Below are 15,588 nucleotides of genomic sequence, written 5' to 3' on the forward strand. Positions count from 1 at the left end.
TAGCACAAGCTGGATCAGACCAGCTGCTCCAGCATCCATAGAGTCATAGAATCATAGAGTTGGAAGGGACCGCCAGGATCATCTAGTCCAACCCCCTGCACAATGCAGGAAATTCACAACTACCTCCTCCCCCCACACCCCCAGTGAACCCCTACTCCATGCCCAGAAGATGGCAAAAGAACCCCTTCAGGATCCCTGGCCAATGTGGCCTGGAGGAAAATTGCTTCCTGACCCCAAAGTGGCAATTGGCATCCTTTCCCACAATATCAGTGGAAATACCACCAGAAGGCCCCGAAGCTGGGCCACAGAAGCCGAAACATCTACCTGTGGTTGCCTCCCCCCCACCCCCAGCAACTGGTAATATGCTTCTGACTATGGAGGTTTAATGTAGGAAGGATAAAGGTAGGGTTGCCAGCTCTTGCTTGGAAAATTCCTGGAGATTTGTGGGTGGAGCCTGGGGAAGGTGGAATTTGGGGAGGGGAGGGAGCTTAATGGGGACATGATTCCATAGAGTCTACTTTCCAAAGATGCCATTTCCACCAGGGGAACTGATCTCCATTGCCTGGAGATCAGTTGTAATTCCAGGAGATATCCAGCCACCATTCTTTGTGTTGTTTCCCAACTAACACGAGGACTTTGTAATGCATAGATGAAGACTTACATCCCAGAGTTTTAATAATAAGAACATCGAAGAGAGTTCCTTGGAGGATGGGAAAGAGAGGCTCTGGGCTTTCTTGATTGACTGTAAGCTAGAGCCACCAAGATTACATACACCTGTGAGGAATTCCAACCCTGAAGGATGGGGGTGGGCTTTCAACCCAATATAAACTGATGTCAGATACTGAAGCTCTCCTGTTGCTGAGGCAGAGAATGTTTGCAGGCTCTTGTGCCAGTTAGAGAGACTGTCTATTTATTATTCCTTCTTTATTCCTTACTGACTTAGCTTTGCCATGACCTGGATGACCCAGGCTAGCCTGATCACATCAGATCTCAGAAGCTAAGGAGGGTCAGCCCTGGTTACTACTTGGATGGGAGACCACCAAAGAATACCAGTGTCGCTATGCAGAGGCAGGCAATGGTAAACCAGTTCTGTTAGTCCCTTGCCCTGAAAACCCTACTGGGTTGCCATAAGTTGGCTGTGACTTGACGGCACTTCATATACACAACTTCGCTTTCTCCTTGAATATAGTTTCTGTTCTCTGTGTGTTGTGTTCTTTGAATCCTTCTGAAACATTTTACTGTTTTGATTTGGGGCTTCCTTCCTCCCATCCTAATTCTGCAGTGCTTTAAATATTATTTGATTTGCGCTCCTGCTATTCAGGCTAAGTGGCTGCTGTGCAAAATCCCCTCCTGCTGCTCTCGGTGTTACTTTTTGGAAGCTTGCCTATCAATTCATAGACTTTAAAGCGTAACTCCCAGTTTGAAATTTGGGAATGTGGATGTCCTGGGGGAATACTGCAATCCCCTTAAGCTTTGTCCACTTTGGATAGAAAACCATGAAGTTATAAAATAGACCCAGAATGTGGTGGGTTGTCTTCCGTTGAAACCAAGGGGAAATAATAACACAATAAAAGGATGAACACAAAACAATAATAGCATAACAAAACCGAACAGCAATGAAACAGCCCCTTTTGGGATTAATCACGAAAGTGAAAGAAATGAAACAAACTCCCATGCACAAGTCTGGAATGTGGCACGGGCCGCTGCAGACCAGACAAAGAGCTTTTCTTTTCCTTCTTTCCCTACACAACGGCCTCAGAGAAGCTTCCGTTTAGGGAAGCCTTTGCTTGCAGTCCATTCCGCTGAACATTCCCATCTTGCGTAGGCTGGATCATTAGCTGAAAGCGCTGGCCAAAGAATAAACAAAAGGTAATCAGAAAGATAGGAACTGCTTCAGAGACAACAAACACATGAAGCTGCCTTCTACTGAGCCAAACCCTTGACATAATAACATAAGAAAGGCCATGCTGGATCAGACCAAGTCCCATCGAGTCCAGCAGTCTGTTCACACAGTGGACAACCAGGTGCCTCTAGGAAGTCCACAAACAAGACAACTGTAGCAGCACGATCCTGCCTGTGTTCCACAGAACCTAATATATTAGACATGCTCCTCTGATCCTGGAAAGAACAGGTATGCATCATGACTACCATCCCTTTTGACTAGTAGCTATGAATAGCCCTCTCCTCCATGAGCATGTCCATGCCCCTCTTAAAGCCTTCCAAGTTGGCAGCCATCACCACATCCTGGGGTCTCTCAAGATCAGTACTGTCTACTCAGACTGGAAGTAGCTCCCCAGGGTCTCAGGCAGTGGTCTTTCACACCACCTACTGCCTGATCCTGTTAACTGGAGATGGTGAGGAATTGAACCTGGGACCTTCTGTATGCCAAGCAGATGCTCTACTACTGGGCCACAGCCCCTCTCCTGAAACTGTGTCCTCCTCTGTGTTAAATGTCCCACTGGTATGATTTTTATCCTGCCATTCCTCTAAGGAGCTCAAAGTGGTGTGTATTGTTCTCCCCTCCTCCATTTTATCCTCACGTCAATCCTGTGTGGTACATAGGACTGATGGGGTTTCTGGCGCTAGGACACCCAGAAAGCTTTCATGGCAGAATGGGGATTCGAACCTGGGTCTTCCAGACCATAGTCCAACACTCTAACCACTACTACCCTAGCTCACCACGATTGAACTCCTCTGTTGAGCATGCCACCAGCTCCTGTTTTGCTGTCCAGTGGGATTCTCATGAATCTATGGAGCTCATGATCAAAAATTCTGCTTTAGAGTGCCCTAGGTATTAGAATACTGAAAAACATTTTTTTTTAATTTATACCCCATTTCTTTCCCCAACAGGAACCCAAAGCAGCTTTACATCATTCTTCTCTCCTCCATTTTATCCTTACAACAATCCTGTGAAGTGGGTTAGGCTGAGAGAGTGTGACCGGCCCATGGTCACCCAGCACAGTTATCAAGCTTCCACAGCACAAGTGGGGATTTGAACCTGGGTCTTCCAAGTACTAGTCCCGTGTTGGCGAACCTATGGCACGGGTGCCACTTCCGGCACTCGTAGCCCTCTCTGCCGGCACGCGCGGTTCCTCCAAGCCGCTGGCCTTTCCGGCTCTGCCCTGCCCCGGATGGGGGAGGCTGTAGCCCAGGGGTGGGGAATCTCCAACATCATTGGCGGTGGCCGCCGGACTCTCCCACAGAAGCTGCCGCCATTGCCGCCACTGGAGCGTGCGTGGCCGGCCAGGTGGGTGGGAGAGCGGGGAACAGAAGCCGAGCGCCCACACTCGGCATGGCCGGCGGCTTCTCCGGCGCCCTCTGGGCCTGTGCGGGTGGAGGGGCGTGGCTGGCCGGTGGGTGCGAAGGAGGCGTCCTCTGCCCTACCCTGCTCGCCTCTCACTAGCCTGCCGCCGCCACGCCCCACCGAGTGGCAAATCCAAGGCAAAACCTCCCATACATAAATGGCCTCTTTCTTTTTCTGTCTCCCTCTGTCCTTTTCTTTCCCTACTTTTCTTTCTCTCCCTTGCTCCATTTCCTTCTCCCTTTCTCTCTCTTTTTCTTTCTTTCTCTCCCTCCCTCCCTTCCCTTTCCTTCTCCCTTCCCTTCTTTCCTTCCTTCCTTCTTTCCCTCCAGCGGCTTCTCCGGCGCCCTCTGGGTCTGTGCGGGCGGAGGGGCGTGCAGTCCTATTCCACCTTTGAAGTGCCCACAAGCCATCCTCCAAACACCTTTCCATTTGTCTTGATATGTAGAGAGAAAACACTAAGGAACTAGTTGCCAATCTCCAGGTACTAGCTGGAGATCTCCTCCTATTACAAGTGATCTCCAACCAATAGAGATCAGTTCCCCTGGAAAAAATTGCCACTTTGGCAATTGGACTCTATGGCACTGAAGTCCTTCCCCAAACCCCGCCCTCCTCAGGCGCAAAAACCTCCCACTCATGGCAAAGAGGAACTTGGCAACCCTAGCCTCTCCCTCTGGGCCCCCTCTGGGGGTGGTATTCAGGTTAAATTGCCGCATTGGCACTCGGCGATAAATAAGTGGGTTTTTGGTTGCAGTTTGGGCACTCGGTCTCTAAAAGGTTCGCCATCACTGTACTAGTCCGACACTCTTAACCACTATACCAAAATTAACCACTATACCAAACTGGCTCTCTAACCACTGAAGCAAGAGAAAGGTACTGCTATTGGTATAGAATTCCATTTGGAATGGTCACCTCAAAATCTAATGCGGGCATAACGTGGGGAAACGCAGGGGGAGGGCAAGGCGACCTCTGGCGGTCGGAAATGGCATGCATAATCAAAAGACCCAAAGTCGTCAGAGGTGTGATTGCGAGGGAAACAGCCACGCTTAAAAGGCCAAACTGAACAGACCTGAGCGGCTTTGCTTCTACAAACCCTTTAACCTTCACTACTAATGACAATATAAATTCATACCCTGCCAGAAAATATTTTTGTTAGTCTTTAAGGTGCTACCGGACTCTTGCTCTTTTCTACTACTGCAGACAGACTAACACGGCTACCCACTGTGAAGTATAAACTCTGTAGCTAAAGTCACTCTTGGGTTTATTGCTTACCTGTTTTTCATCACCTACACATTTACAAGTGAGTATGGGTACTAATTTCATTTTAACTTTAGAACTTATCCCGTTAGCCTTGCTGGAGAATGAAAATGCTGAATTGCATTGAGGCCTTTTCCTCTAGTTTTCTGCAAACAAGGATTTTTTCTCATTACTTGGACTTGTGACTGTAGGTGGATGAAATCAGCAGTAGGCTGGCATCCTTGCAAGGAGAGGGTAATGAGTGAACCAAGTGTGTGTGTGTGTGTGTGTGTGTGTTTTGCCGCCATGTCACAGCTGACTTATGGTGACCCTGAAGGGTTTTCAAGGCAAGAGACGTTCAGAGGTGGTTTGCCATTGCCTGCCTCTATGTCACACCCTTAGAATTCCATGCAGGTCTCCCATCCAATTACTCGCCAGGGTTGAGGCTGAGAGTTTGTGATTGGCCCAAGGTCACCCAGCAAATTTCCATGGCACGAGTGGGGATTCGAACCTGGGTTTCCCAGATCCCAGTCTGACACCTTAACCATTATACTACGCTGGCTCTCAAGATCCAGGAGCCAAGAGACCCTATATTTATTTGGTCTTCCTGTTGGAACACTACCTGGTGAACACTACCTGTTGAACCAACAATTTGAATTTATACTGAATGGCATTGAAGTCCCTCCCCTCCCCAAACCCTGCCCTCTCCAGGCTCTGCCCCCAAAATCTCCCATCGATGGCGAAGAGGGACCTGGGAACCCTATGACTAAAGTGTGTCTAGGGTCATTTATGCATGGTTGCTTTACCCTCCTTTATTCCCTGTTTCAGCCAGGATCAAATTTTTCAGTATGCACGTTACCTCATTCCTTGGAAGCTCAACGCTGTTTCAACGCAAAACGAACCTGGCTTTTCCCATTCCTCTTCTGGCCCGAATTAAACTATTCATCCTGGATCGTTACAGAGCCACAGAGAGTGCTTACTCTGTTCTCGGGTTGAGCTTCGCCCCACCCTTTTCCAAACCCTTCAAGGCAGCATGCAGATAGCCAAACAGGGGAAGCACAGAAGATTGGCTTCTCTCACAGCCAATCAGGAAGCAGTGTGTAAAGAGGCAGGGATTCAACTGCTTCCTGCTTCCTCGGAGCTCTTTCTGAGCAAAAGAAAGGCTTTTTAAAAATGAGGCTTGTATTTCTCTCCCCCCCCCCCTTCTTTCAGATTGCTCCATTTTTTATTTTTTGTTCTTAAAATCTTTTTTATGCAGCAGTTGGGTTTGGGGGGAAGGAAATCTTCTCTCAAGGTGAGTACTGCGAAGTCAGCCAATTACAGAGCAGCATTTAAAAAGGTGGGACTTGATTTGAACTTGGAAGACTGCTTTTCTGTATTCATGCCTCCATTAGCACACAGTTTCGACCCTGATCATTCCAGCCAATGCATACAGTTTCCCCCAACCCGGGTTACTTTGATCCTGGCTGAAACGGGGAATTAAGGAGGTTAAAGCGACCATGCATAAATGACCCAGCTGACATTTTTAGTATCTTCTGATCCCCCCCTTTTTTTCTTGGTTATAGTAACTCGAGGTTGGCAACCCTGGAGTATGAGAATAAGACCCACCTCAGGTACAATGATGAAAGCAAGTTATGAAATAATAAACCATAGAAATAATTGCATTTCCAGATCTTGAAAAAAAGGTGTGCCTTTCTGTTCTATCTTTTCTTGAACCTAAAAGCAAAATTAATGTTTTAAAATTACCCAGCTGCCTTTCGGCTGGCTGGTGTTCTTCTTTCCGAAAGCATGAATTTTGAATTGAGGTAGCAAGCTTGCAAAATTCTGCTGCATCTCTAGGGGATTTTTATTCAAGCCTATCTGTGTTAGGATCAAGCAGATTTATTTCATTATCCAGGCAGTCTGCTAGAAAGGCCACAAGCCTGATTAACCCCAGCCCTTTCCCTATCTTTCTTCTAGACATACTTATTTATTGTCCTCACATAAGATCGTATTCAAACGCAGAGGCAGGCTGACCTCACCAGCTAGCCTCAGCCCTGCGGGGGGGGGGGGGAATCTTTGCTCCGATGTGGACCAAATTATGCAAAAGAGACAGAACTGCTATTAAAAGAGAGAAAGTTCACTAACTTTAGGCCACAACTGGATAGTGGTGATGCACTGCTGTTCCTACTCTGTTCCACAGGACGTGTTCAGGAGTGCCAAAAAATATTCTGTTTGGAAGCTCCATTCACTTGAAGGGTGAGGGTCTCTTTGACCATTATTGGGTCCAATGTAAAAATGCTGATGCTAAACTTTAAAGACCTTGATCTTAGAGCTCACATGACTGAAGGACCGTCTCACCAGATAGGAACCCATAGAATCACAGAGTTGGAAGGGACCACCAGGGTCATCTTGTCCAACCCCCTGCACAATGCAGGAAACTCACAACTACCTCCCCCATACACCCCCAGTGACCCCTACTCCATGCCCAGAAGATGGCCAAGATGCCCTCCCTCTCATCATCTGCCCAAGGTCACAGAATCAGCATCACTAACAGATGGCCATCTAGCCTCTGCTTAAAAACCTCCAGGGAAGGAGAGCTTACCACCTCCTGAGGAAGCATGTTCCACTGAGGAACTACTCTAACGGTTAGAAAATTCTTCCTAATGTCCAGATGGAAACTTTTTAAATTTAATTTCAACCTGTTGGTTCTGGTCCGACCTTCTTGGGCAACAGAAAACAACTCGGCACCATCCTCTATATGACAGTCCTTCAAGTACTTGAATATGGTTATCATATCCCCTCTCAGTCTTCTCTTCTTCAGGCTAAACATTGCCATGTGGCAATAGCACTGCCCACAACACGAATTAGCATGATGTTGGGTGAATGCTTCCCAAACCAGCAGGAAAGTCCCTGTGTGGACGCAACCATAGTTAACAAACTTCCACAATCAAACTGAGCCATCAGACAGACCTATCAATACTTCTCTTCTCTCAAGGGTTACCTCCCCCCCACTCCAATGTTTCTACTCTCAGCTTTGGCTGTAACAAAGATGCTTTAACACCCCTCACCCCAATTCCACGTTAAAATCTCCCCTTGCTAAAGTTCCCGGCAACATTGCTTCTGGTTTTCTCCCTTCTTTGTTAAAGCCCACCGGCGTTTCCCACTGTGGGACACTTATCACACTTAAACCAAACACATTAGATAGGTTTAAGAGATTTTCAGTGTAATTGCAAAGTATTTATTTAGGCTGGTCTTAAAAGGGTAATTTTGCCGCTCACCCTGAGACTGTGAGCATAGGGTTAGGGCTCAGTGGTAGGGTATCTTCTTTTCATGCAGAAGGTTGCAGGTTCATTCCCCTTGCCTAATTTTAGCAGCCTGCCATGTTCACATGAAGCTTGGGGGGCGACTAGCAACATCATGGTACCCCTCCCACATTGGTTGGGGAGGGTCTGTCCCTACATGGTAATGTCGCACCCCCACCTAGTGATAGGGTTTCCAACCTCCAGGTGGTGGCTGTAGATCTTTCGCTATTGCAACTGATCTCCAGGTGACAGAGATCAGTGCCCCTGGAGAAAATGGCTGCTTTGGCAATTGGACTCTATGGCATCGAAGACCCTCTCCTCTCCAAACCCTGCCCTCCTCAGGCTCCACCCCCAAAATCTCCAACCCTGAGTGGGCAACCCTACCTAGTGAGAAGAGCCTAAGCCTGCAAGCCACCATTTAAATGATATTCTTTCTTCCCATTGTATCTTAAGAAGTGAGGTCTGGCTCACAAAAACTCACACCAGAATAAATGTCATTAGTCTTTAAAATGCCTTTGGACTTCTGTTTTGTTTTGCCAAAACATATTAACACGACTACCCCTCTGGAACAGTCTAAACTTGTCATTCAAGTACATAAAGGCGACAGTTCCTCAGTTAAGGGCAAACCAGCAGACACAGAGAGTATCTTGGGAGTGATTAGCACAGGAGCAGGCATTAAGGTTGCCAACCTCCAGGTGGGGCTTGGAGACCTCCAGGAATTATAACTGATCTTACTTCCACTGGGAAGAATGACTGCTTTGGAGTGTGATCTCCAGGGCATTTTATAACCTGCCGGTCCTTTCCACCAGGCTCCACTCCAAAATCTCCAGATATCTCCTACCCCGGAATTGGCAACCCTAGCAGGTGTTTATAAAGCACAGAACAATGCTCTCCATCACCTCCCCCTCCCCTCATTCACCACATATGGACTGAAGACAGAGACTTTGGGGGAATGTACATGTTGATGTTTTGAATTTGTCTCAGCCGGGGGTAAGTAGATCATAGTTAAGCCGTGCCATATTAATTTATTTCCCTGCAGGAGGTAGAGGATGATGTGACGGTATCCAAAATTTCTGAAGAGTGCCTCTGGACACTGGAAATTAGATTTTAGCAATAATTATTGGAGAGGTCTGCATGAGAGGCAAGGAGCCCATTTACAAATTTGCTGGGGGAAGGGAGACACTGTCTTCAGTGAGCTTCAAAGTGAGAGATAAGGGAACAAACAAAACCTTGGCATTCCAGGCACCCTGCCGTCTCCAAACACTGAAAGGTCACCTGAGATCTTAAAGTCAAATTAGCATTGGAATTATTCCATTTAATTATGAATCATTCCATTTAATTATGAATAGATGCACCCTGTAGGTATGATGGAAAACAGGGGGTGGTTGGGGTTTTATCTTTTTTTTTTATTTCTGAGAACAAAGCCCTGCCTCTAAGGGGGCTTCTGCACAAAACACATTTCTGGGTGATTGCTGCTCTTAATCAGAGTTCCACATCTTTTACAAACCCGTGGAATGGGGGAGGAAAAATCCTTGGTAGAGACCTTTTATGCAGGGACATTTCCCCGCGGTCACCCCCCACCGACTACTTCGGGGCTTCCTTTTGATTATGCATGCCTTTTTTGCCCATCAGAGGTCACCTCACTCCCCCCCACCAGCACGATTTGCCTGTGTTTTCCAGATGCTGTTTTAGCCAGAATATGGAAAACGTGGGCAAAACGTGGGGGGCGAGTGAGGTGACCTCTGACAGGCGGAAAAGGCATGCGTAATCAAAAGGAAGCCCTGAAGCAGTCGATAGGGGTGACTGCGGGGAAACGCCCCTGCATAAAAGGCCACAGACAGGCAGGACCAGTACAGGATCAGGAGCTATTGTCACAGGCCGACAGAAACAGTTGCTCCACATCTCCACTATAGGAAGCAGCTCTCTATGGTAGAAGTAGAAGGGTGCCTCTGTGCATTTGCATTTGTTGCAGACCTCCTGGCTGGGTGCAGACAAAGGCAGCAGGGTGGCTTGCTGTGAAACCATAGAACAGTGGTTCCCAAAGTGGGCACTATCATCCCCTAGGGAGCAGTGGGATCACCTAGGGAGGCACTAAGAGGCAAGGAGGCAGCAGGGGGGTACTAAAGGTGGGCCCCTTCAACTGTGTTGTTGGATAAGGTAGGGGGCATTGGGGTTGAGTTTGTGGAACCAAGGGGGCGGTGGCCCAAAAGGTTTGAGAACCACTGCCATAGAATATAGTCCAACATATATCCTTGCTCCTTTTAAAACCCAGATTCTGAGCCAAGAAAGCCAAATGCTACTAGCTGAGAGGTAGTGCAAATTAGCAGCCCAAATAGCCCAGCATTGCCCGGGTTTGTCATATCTTGGGAGCTGAGCAGGGTCAACCATGGTCAGTACTTGGATGGTAAACCCTCAACGAAGACTGGGGTTGCTATGTGGAAGAAGGCAATCGCAAACCATCTCTGCTTGTCTCTTACCTGAACGTCCCATGGATGTGGTTGCCATGAGTTGGCTGTGAATTGATGGCACGTTCAGTGGAAATTAAGCAAATGCATGCACACATTAACTTGTTTGGTCTGATTTATTTTCTAAAGGGAGAATTGAAAAGCTGTGCAGAAGACTGCAGTCCACTGACCGCTAGAAGTCCCATACAGCCCCAAACTGGCTGCTGGGATTTCAAAATATTAAGGACTAGACACTTGGCTTTCAGAGAAAATGAAAAGGACACAAGCTGGATTTCAGAATGAGGAAATCTGCATCCAGTATATTAAATATCACAGTTGCACATTATAATGTTAGAAGCACAGAATTCACAGCATGAACATACTTTGCCAATGTCCTTCAGTTAAGGATTACTTTGGGTTCTGTGCTACCATCTGGTATTCTGTACTCTAGGGCTCTCAGATGGTCAGACTTTGGACATCCCTGTAAACATATATTGTTGCCCATTGAGTTGCAGACATTTGTAACTAGTATTCCACAGGTCAGACATTCATAGCCTAAATAATTCCCCCCAGCCATTAAATCTACAAAATAGGAAGTAATTGTGATTGGAAAATGCAGAAGCGCTGTCAAAGTCAGAAAAGAACTTCAGGAATAGTTCTGAGGATATGAAAAGAGTCAACAGAGATAAAATTCACATTGGGTTTGATCCAACGGTCTGTCAACATAAGCAGTCCAGATCTTTGCCACATTCCCCAGTCTCCCCAGCAGTCCCTTCCAATGCCAGAGAAATTGATTCATGGAGTCATGTGGCCATCGTTGAATAATATGGGTTGGGTGGGATGCACTAAGGCAGAGGAAGGAAGTGACCTGACACCCTCTTCCTTCCACAAGCACAGCTCTACTGATGGACAAGGGACAGAGCAGCACCCCAACCTGTATGGACATTGGTCCATGTGGACCTCTTGACCTTGGAAGTCAACTACCTTGTGGTCACAAGAGACTACTGCGGGGGCAGGGGGTTAGTGGGCAAAGAACACTTGGATAAGTGGGGAGTGCATAACATTATCTTCAATTTGAAAATCCCCCATAGTGCATTCTGAAATGATCCAGTCCTAGTACATCTCTTACATCTGCTGATCATGTGTTTCTACTCTTGGCATTGTAGTCACCGTCTGGGTGATGTGATTGTTTTTCACACCTGTGCTATGACAAAAAGGAATTGTTGAGATGCTCTTACCTGTTTGATCGTTCCCTTTGCAGTAAAGAAAAAGTACAACATATATCCTGGAATCAATACCATGGAAGAGAGGGACATGAGCCAGCCAATGCCTTGACCCCATCCAGGATAGACATATTTCCCCATTTTCAGAGGAGTCATTTGAACCACATTGAAGAAGAAAACCCCCTAGAGAGAGATGGAAAGGTATAACACCAGCACAGCACACACATGTACAAAAAGCAGATTTATTTAGAGAGACTAACCTTTCTTCTAGAATCTCTCAATATGACTTCTCCACTGCTCTTAACCCAGCCGCCCATACTTTTCTACTCTAAACACCTATTTTCCTTCAATCATAACTCATTCAGTTGATCAGACAAGTTCATAGGTTTCAGTGGTAACTAGACACAACACCCAAAAATGAGATCAGGGCTGCCAAGGAGGCTGCTCGCAATGGGCCTCAAGGCAAATATTCCAACCAGCACCCCATTCAGAAAGAGCACAAACAAGATCCTTGATTAGAACAGGCATATTGCTACTGTCTCTCTGCAGCACTTTGCCCGACTCCATGGATAACCTGGGAGATTTGGGCCCCCAAACTTTTGTAGCCCTAGTCCCACCCCACCTTGGTGGCTCTGAATGGAACTTCCATATTTGGAGGCAGTATCTATTCAATGCTGGTAAAGGTAAAGGTAGTCCCCTGTGCAAGCACCGCGTCATTCCTGACCCATGGGGTGACGTCACATCCCGACGTTTACTAGGCAGACTATGTTTATGGGGTGGTTTGCCATTGCCTTCCCCAGTCGTCTATGCTTTACACACAGCAAGCTGGGTACTCATTTTGCCAACCTCGGAAGGATGGAAGGCTGAGTCAACCTTGAGCCGGCTACCTGAAACTGACTTCCGCTGGGATCGAACTCAGGTTGTGACCAGAGCTTTAGACTGCAGTACTGCAGCTTACCACTCTGCGCCACGGGGCTCTCACTCGATGCTGAGGAGATATTTATTTATTTATTATTTAAATTTCTAGCCTGACCTCCCTGACCAAGACCAGGCTTAGGGCAGGTAAAAAGTGATTGGCTGTCTCTGTCATGTTCCACTTGCCAGGGGAATCTGGGCAGCAAGTCTTGGAAATAAACTACTGAACCCAATAGACCTTTTGTTTGCATCTTCAAAGCAATTCTAATAATTACTTCATCCTTAACTTCTTACCAGGCAGACAAGAGGAGTGAAGAAGACCCAGCAGATCTTCCACCAACGGCAGGGTTTATAACCAACCATCTCTTCAATGTTGTTATAAAATTTGTTCACACCTGAAATGATAAGTATGCATTAGTCCAGACACCATTTTCCCACTCCTATCTGTCCTTTCTTCCCCAGACCCAGCCCAGGCCAGAAATAGTTACTAAAGCATTAAGATATTAAGGGAGAGAGGATGTATCAAGAAAAAACAATCTACAAAAGGCTACTGATTCACTAGTATGATCCAGCAAGAAGGTTCTGGGTTGGACATAGGGCGGCCAGGTCCCTCTTCACCAACAGTGGGAGGTTTTTGGGGCAGAGCCTAAGGAGGGCGGGGTTTAGGGAGGGGAGGGACTTCAATGCCATAGAGTCCAATTGCCAAAGCAGCCAGTTTCTCCAGGTGAACTGATCTCTATCAGTTGTAATAGCAGGAGATCACCAGCTAGTACCTGGAGGTTAAATCACAAAGAGATAAACCAATGCTGCAGTGTAGTATACTATATCAAGAAATAGCACGAAGACTCCAGATTGCAATATGAGTAATTTATATATCTCTAAAAATCCCTATAAATTAAACATATAAACAATACACCAACTCAACTTCCAATATTCAATTCAGTTCATACACTGTCAGTAATTCTGTATTACTATATACAAACTCAAAAAAGCAACAAGTATGGTACAAAAATGTCCCAAAGGACTATCCAACACAATAAGGCTATCAATGTCCATCCAAACCGGATATATACAGAAGTGCCACAAAGGCAATACCAATATACACATTTCGTTGCTGGCTTCTTCAGCTTGTTGGTTATTAATAGCAACACGTACTTGTTGGTATTGCCTTTGTGGCAATTCTGAGAGTACCTGGAGGTTGGCAGCCCTAGCTGGACACCGGAGAGGTCTGGCAAAGCCATTCTCAAGTCCCAGACCATCAATTTTTGTAGGCCAGGAAGCAAATCTTGACCACTTTGGGGTTTGGTTCACTTTAGCACGAGCCATGATGGACTATCCCTAAGTGCCCGTGGGAATCCAATCCAGCCAATACTGAATGTTTACAAAAAATGGACCGCAGATCATTTGTACGTACCATAACACCAGGAAATGGAGATAGTCTCAAAAAAGACCAGGAAGAGGAGACACATGCCGCTGGCAGAGTAATAATCGAACAGCTTGAAAACATAGATGCCACCCTGAGGGGACAGAAGGCAAGGCCTTAATGCAGTTAGAGAGCATCGAGGCAAATGAAGATAGAAAATCCCATTAAAAGAGAGCTCGGCACAGAGCAGAGAAGAGCTCTGAAATATCGTCTCATAAGCAGGTTGACAGCAGGCATATCTGCGCTATGAAATTATGTCCATTTTATGCTGGTTTAATTGCTCTGGCTTCCCTCAAAGGACCTTGGAACGGCAGTTTGGGGAGGGTGCAGAGAATTCTGTAAGAGACCTCTTGCTGATAAGGTTTCCGTTTGATTGCCATGACTGATCTCACTGTGAATTCATAATAGACATCCGTGGGTGGGGGGCTGGGAAAAAGGAGGTCAGATTGGTTGTGGTTCAGGCCAAAATCCTGTGCATAGTTCAGCTGATGAAATCCCATAAAAGTGACTGGGATTTAAGCAACATAAGTACGTGGAAGACTGCAGGCAGACTTCAGTTTTTCTTTTCTCCGTTGTCTTCACTGTGGGGCTTTCTTCTATAGCTTGTGGTAGGAATTGATACTTGTTGCATTTGGTTATCCAAGCCTAAAAAGCATTTCTTGGTCTCCACATATATCCTCTCTCTAATTAGCAAAGGCCTGTGTTTCAACTGCATCCAAAATAGCTATAGATGTTCCTTTACGGAGACAATTTTGCATTCAGGAAAACTCTCTATGCATTGGGTTAGGTCCAGGCTCCACTGGTAATTTCCACCAATTCCCCCTTCCTGCTGCAGACCCCAGACCCTTCCCTCATTTTGGGGAGATCAGTAGGCTGCAGTGGGAGGGGAGAGGCAGGAAAGCTCCATTCTGCCACTAGAAAATTTAGTCCGGACCCCACCCATTGTAAGTACACTCTCCCATGAGAAGACCACACACGATGCTTATGTATTTATCCATAGCATTGCCAGGTCCCTCCTCACCATTTGTGGGAGGTTTTGGGGCGGAGCCTGAGGAGGGCGGGGTTTGGAGAGGGGAGGGACTTCAATGCCATAGAGTCCAATTGGCAAAACACCCATTTTCTCCAAGTGAACTGATCTCAATCGGCTGGAGATCAGTTGTAACAGCAGGAGATCTCCAGCTAGTACCTGGAGGTTGGCAACCCAGTTTATCCAGGCTATTTATAACCCACCTTGTTTGCCACTTTAAGTTACCCTGCTGTTTAATGTATTTATGATGGGCTTGTTATATTGTATGTTGTTTTCACACTCTCTGTATGTTTTGGTGTGACAACAAGTTACTTGTTATTTACACATTGATAATGTTGTGGAATATACCACTTGTAAACTGAGTTATATGTGAAAAATACAACTCAGTGAGTTTTGATACAAATTGAAGTTGTGTTTGGTTACTATTTTTTTTTTTGCTTTGTGTACCATTTTCATATTGTGTATAAATTAATAGACATTGTGGCTGCAATTTTCTCTGTTGTAACGACATTGGCAGCTCTAGCTGTAATTGTTTTTGACACAGTCCCTGGAGGCTGGCAACCCTATTTATCCAGGCTACTTATAATCTGCCTTATTTTCTCACACTCAAGATGGCTAACACTGCATGAAGTTGCAAGGACACCAGACATAAGCATCCATAAAATTAAAACAACAACAATGCAGAGCCAATGTAACGTGCAGCAAAATTACCAAAACAGTTCACCCCCCCGCCCC

General features: G+C 46.3%; 1 protein-coding gene across 1 annotated transcript in view; it reads right to left on the reverse strand.

Moving 5' to 3' along the window:
- Positions 1 to 1,742: 1,742 nt before the first annotated feature.
- The window catches only part of LOC130474894 (sodium- and chloride-dependent GABA transporter 1-like), a 48,053-nt gene continuing 34,207 nt past the window's right edge, over positions 1,743 to 15,588 (reverse strand). Inside the window, exons 11-14 of the mRNA XM_056846588.1 lie at positions 13,818 to 13,920; positions 12,698 to 12,798; positions 11,504 to 11,671; positions 1,743 to 1,847 (exon numbers count right to left, since the gene is read on the reverse strand). Of these exons, the coding sequence (XP_056702566.1) occupies positions 1,743 to 1,847; positions 11,504 to 11,671; positions 12,698 to 12,798; positions 13,818 to 13,920 (477 nt within the window). The remainder of the gene's footprint in view (positions 1,848 to 11,503; positions 11,672 to 12,697; positions 12,799 to 13,817; positions 13,921 to 15,588) is intronic.

This window comes from Euleptes europaea, chromosome 3 (assembly GCF_029931775.1).
Source record: "Euleptes europaea isolate rEulEur1 chromosome 3, rEulEur1.hap1, whole genome shotgun sequence".
Lineage (NCBI taxonomy): Eukaryota > Metazoa > Chordata > Lepidosauria > Squamata > Sphaerodactylidae > Euleptes > Euleptes europaea.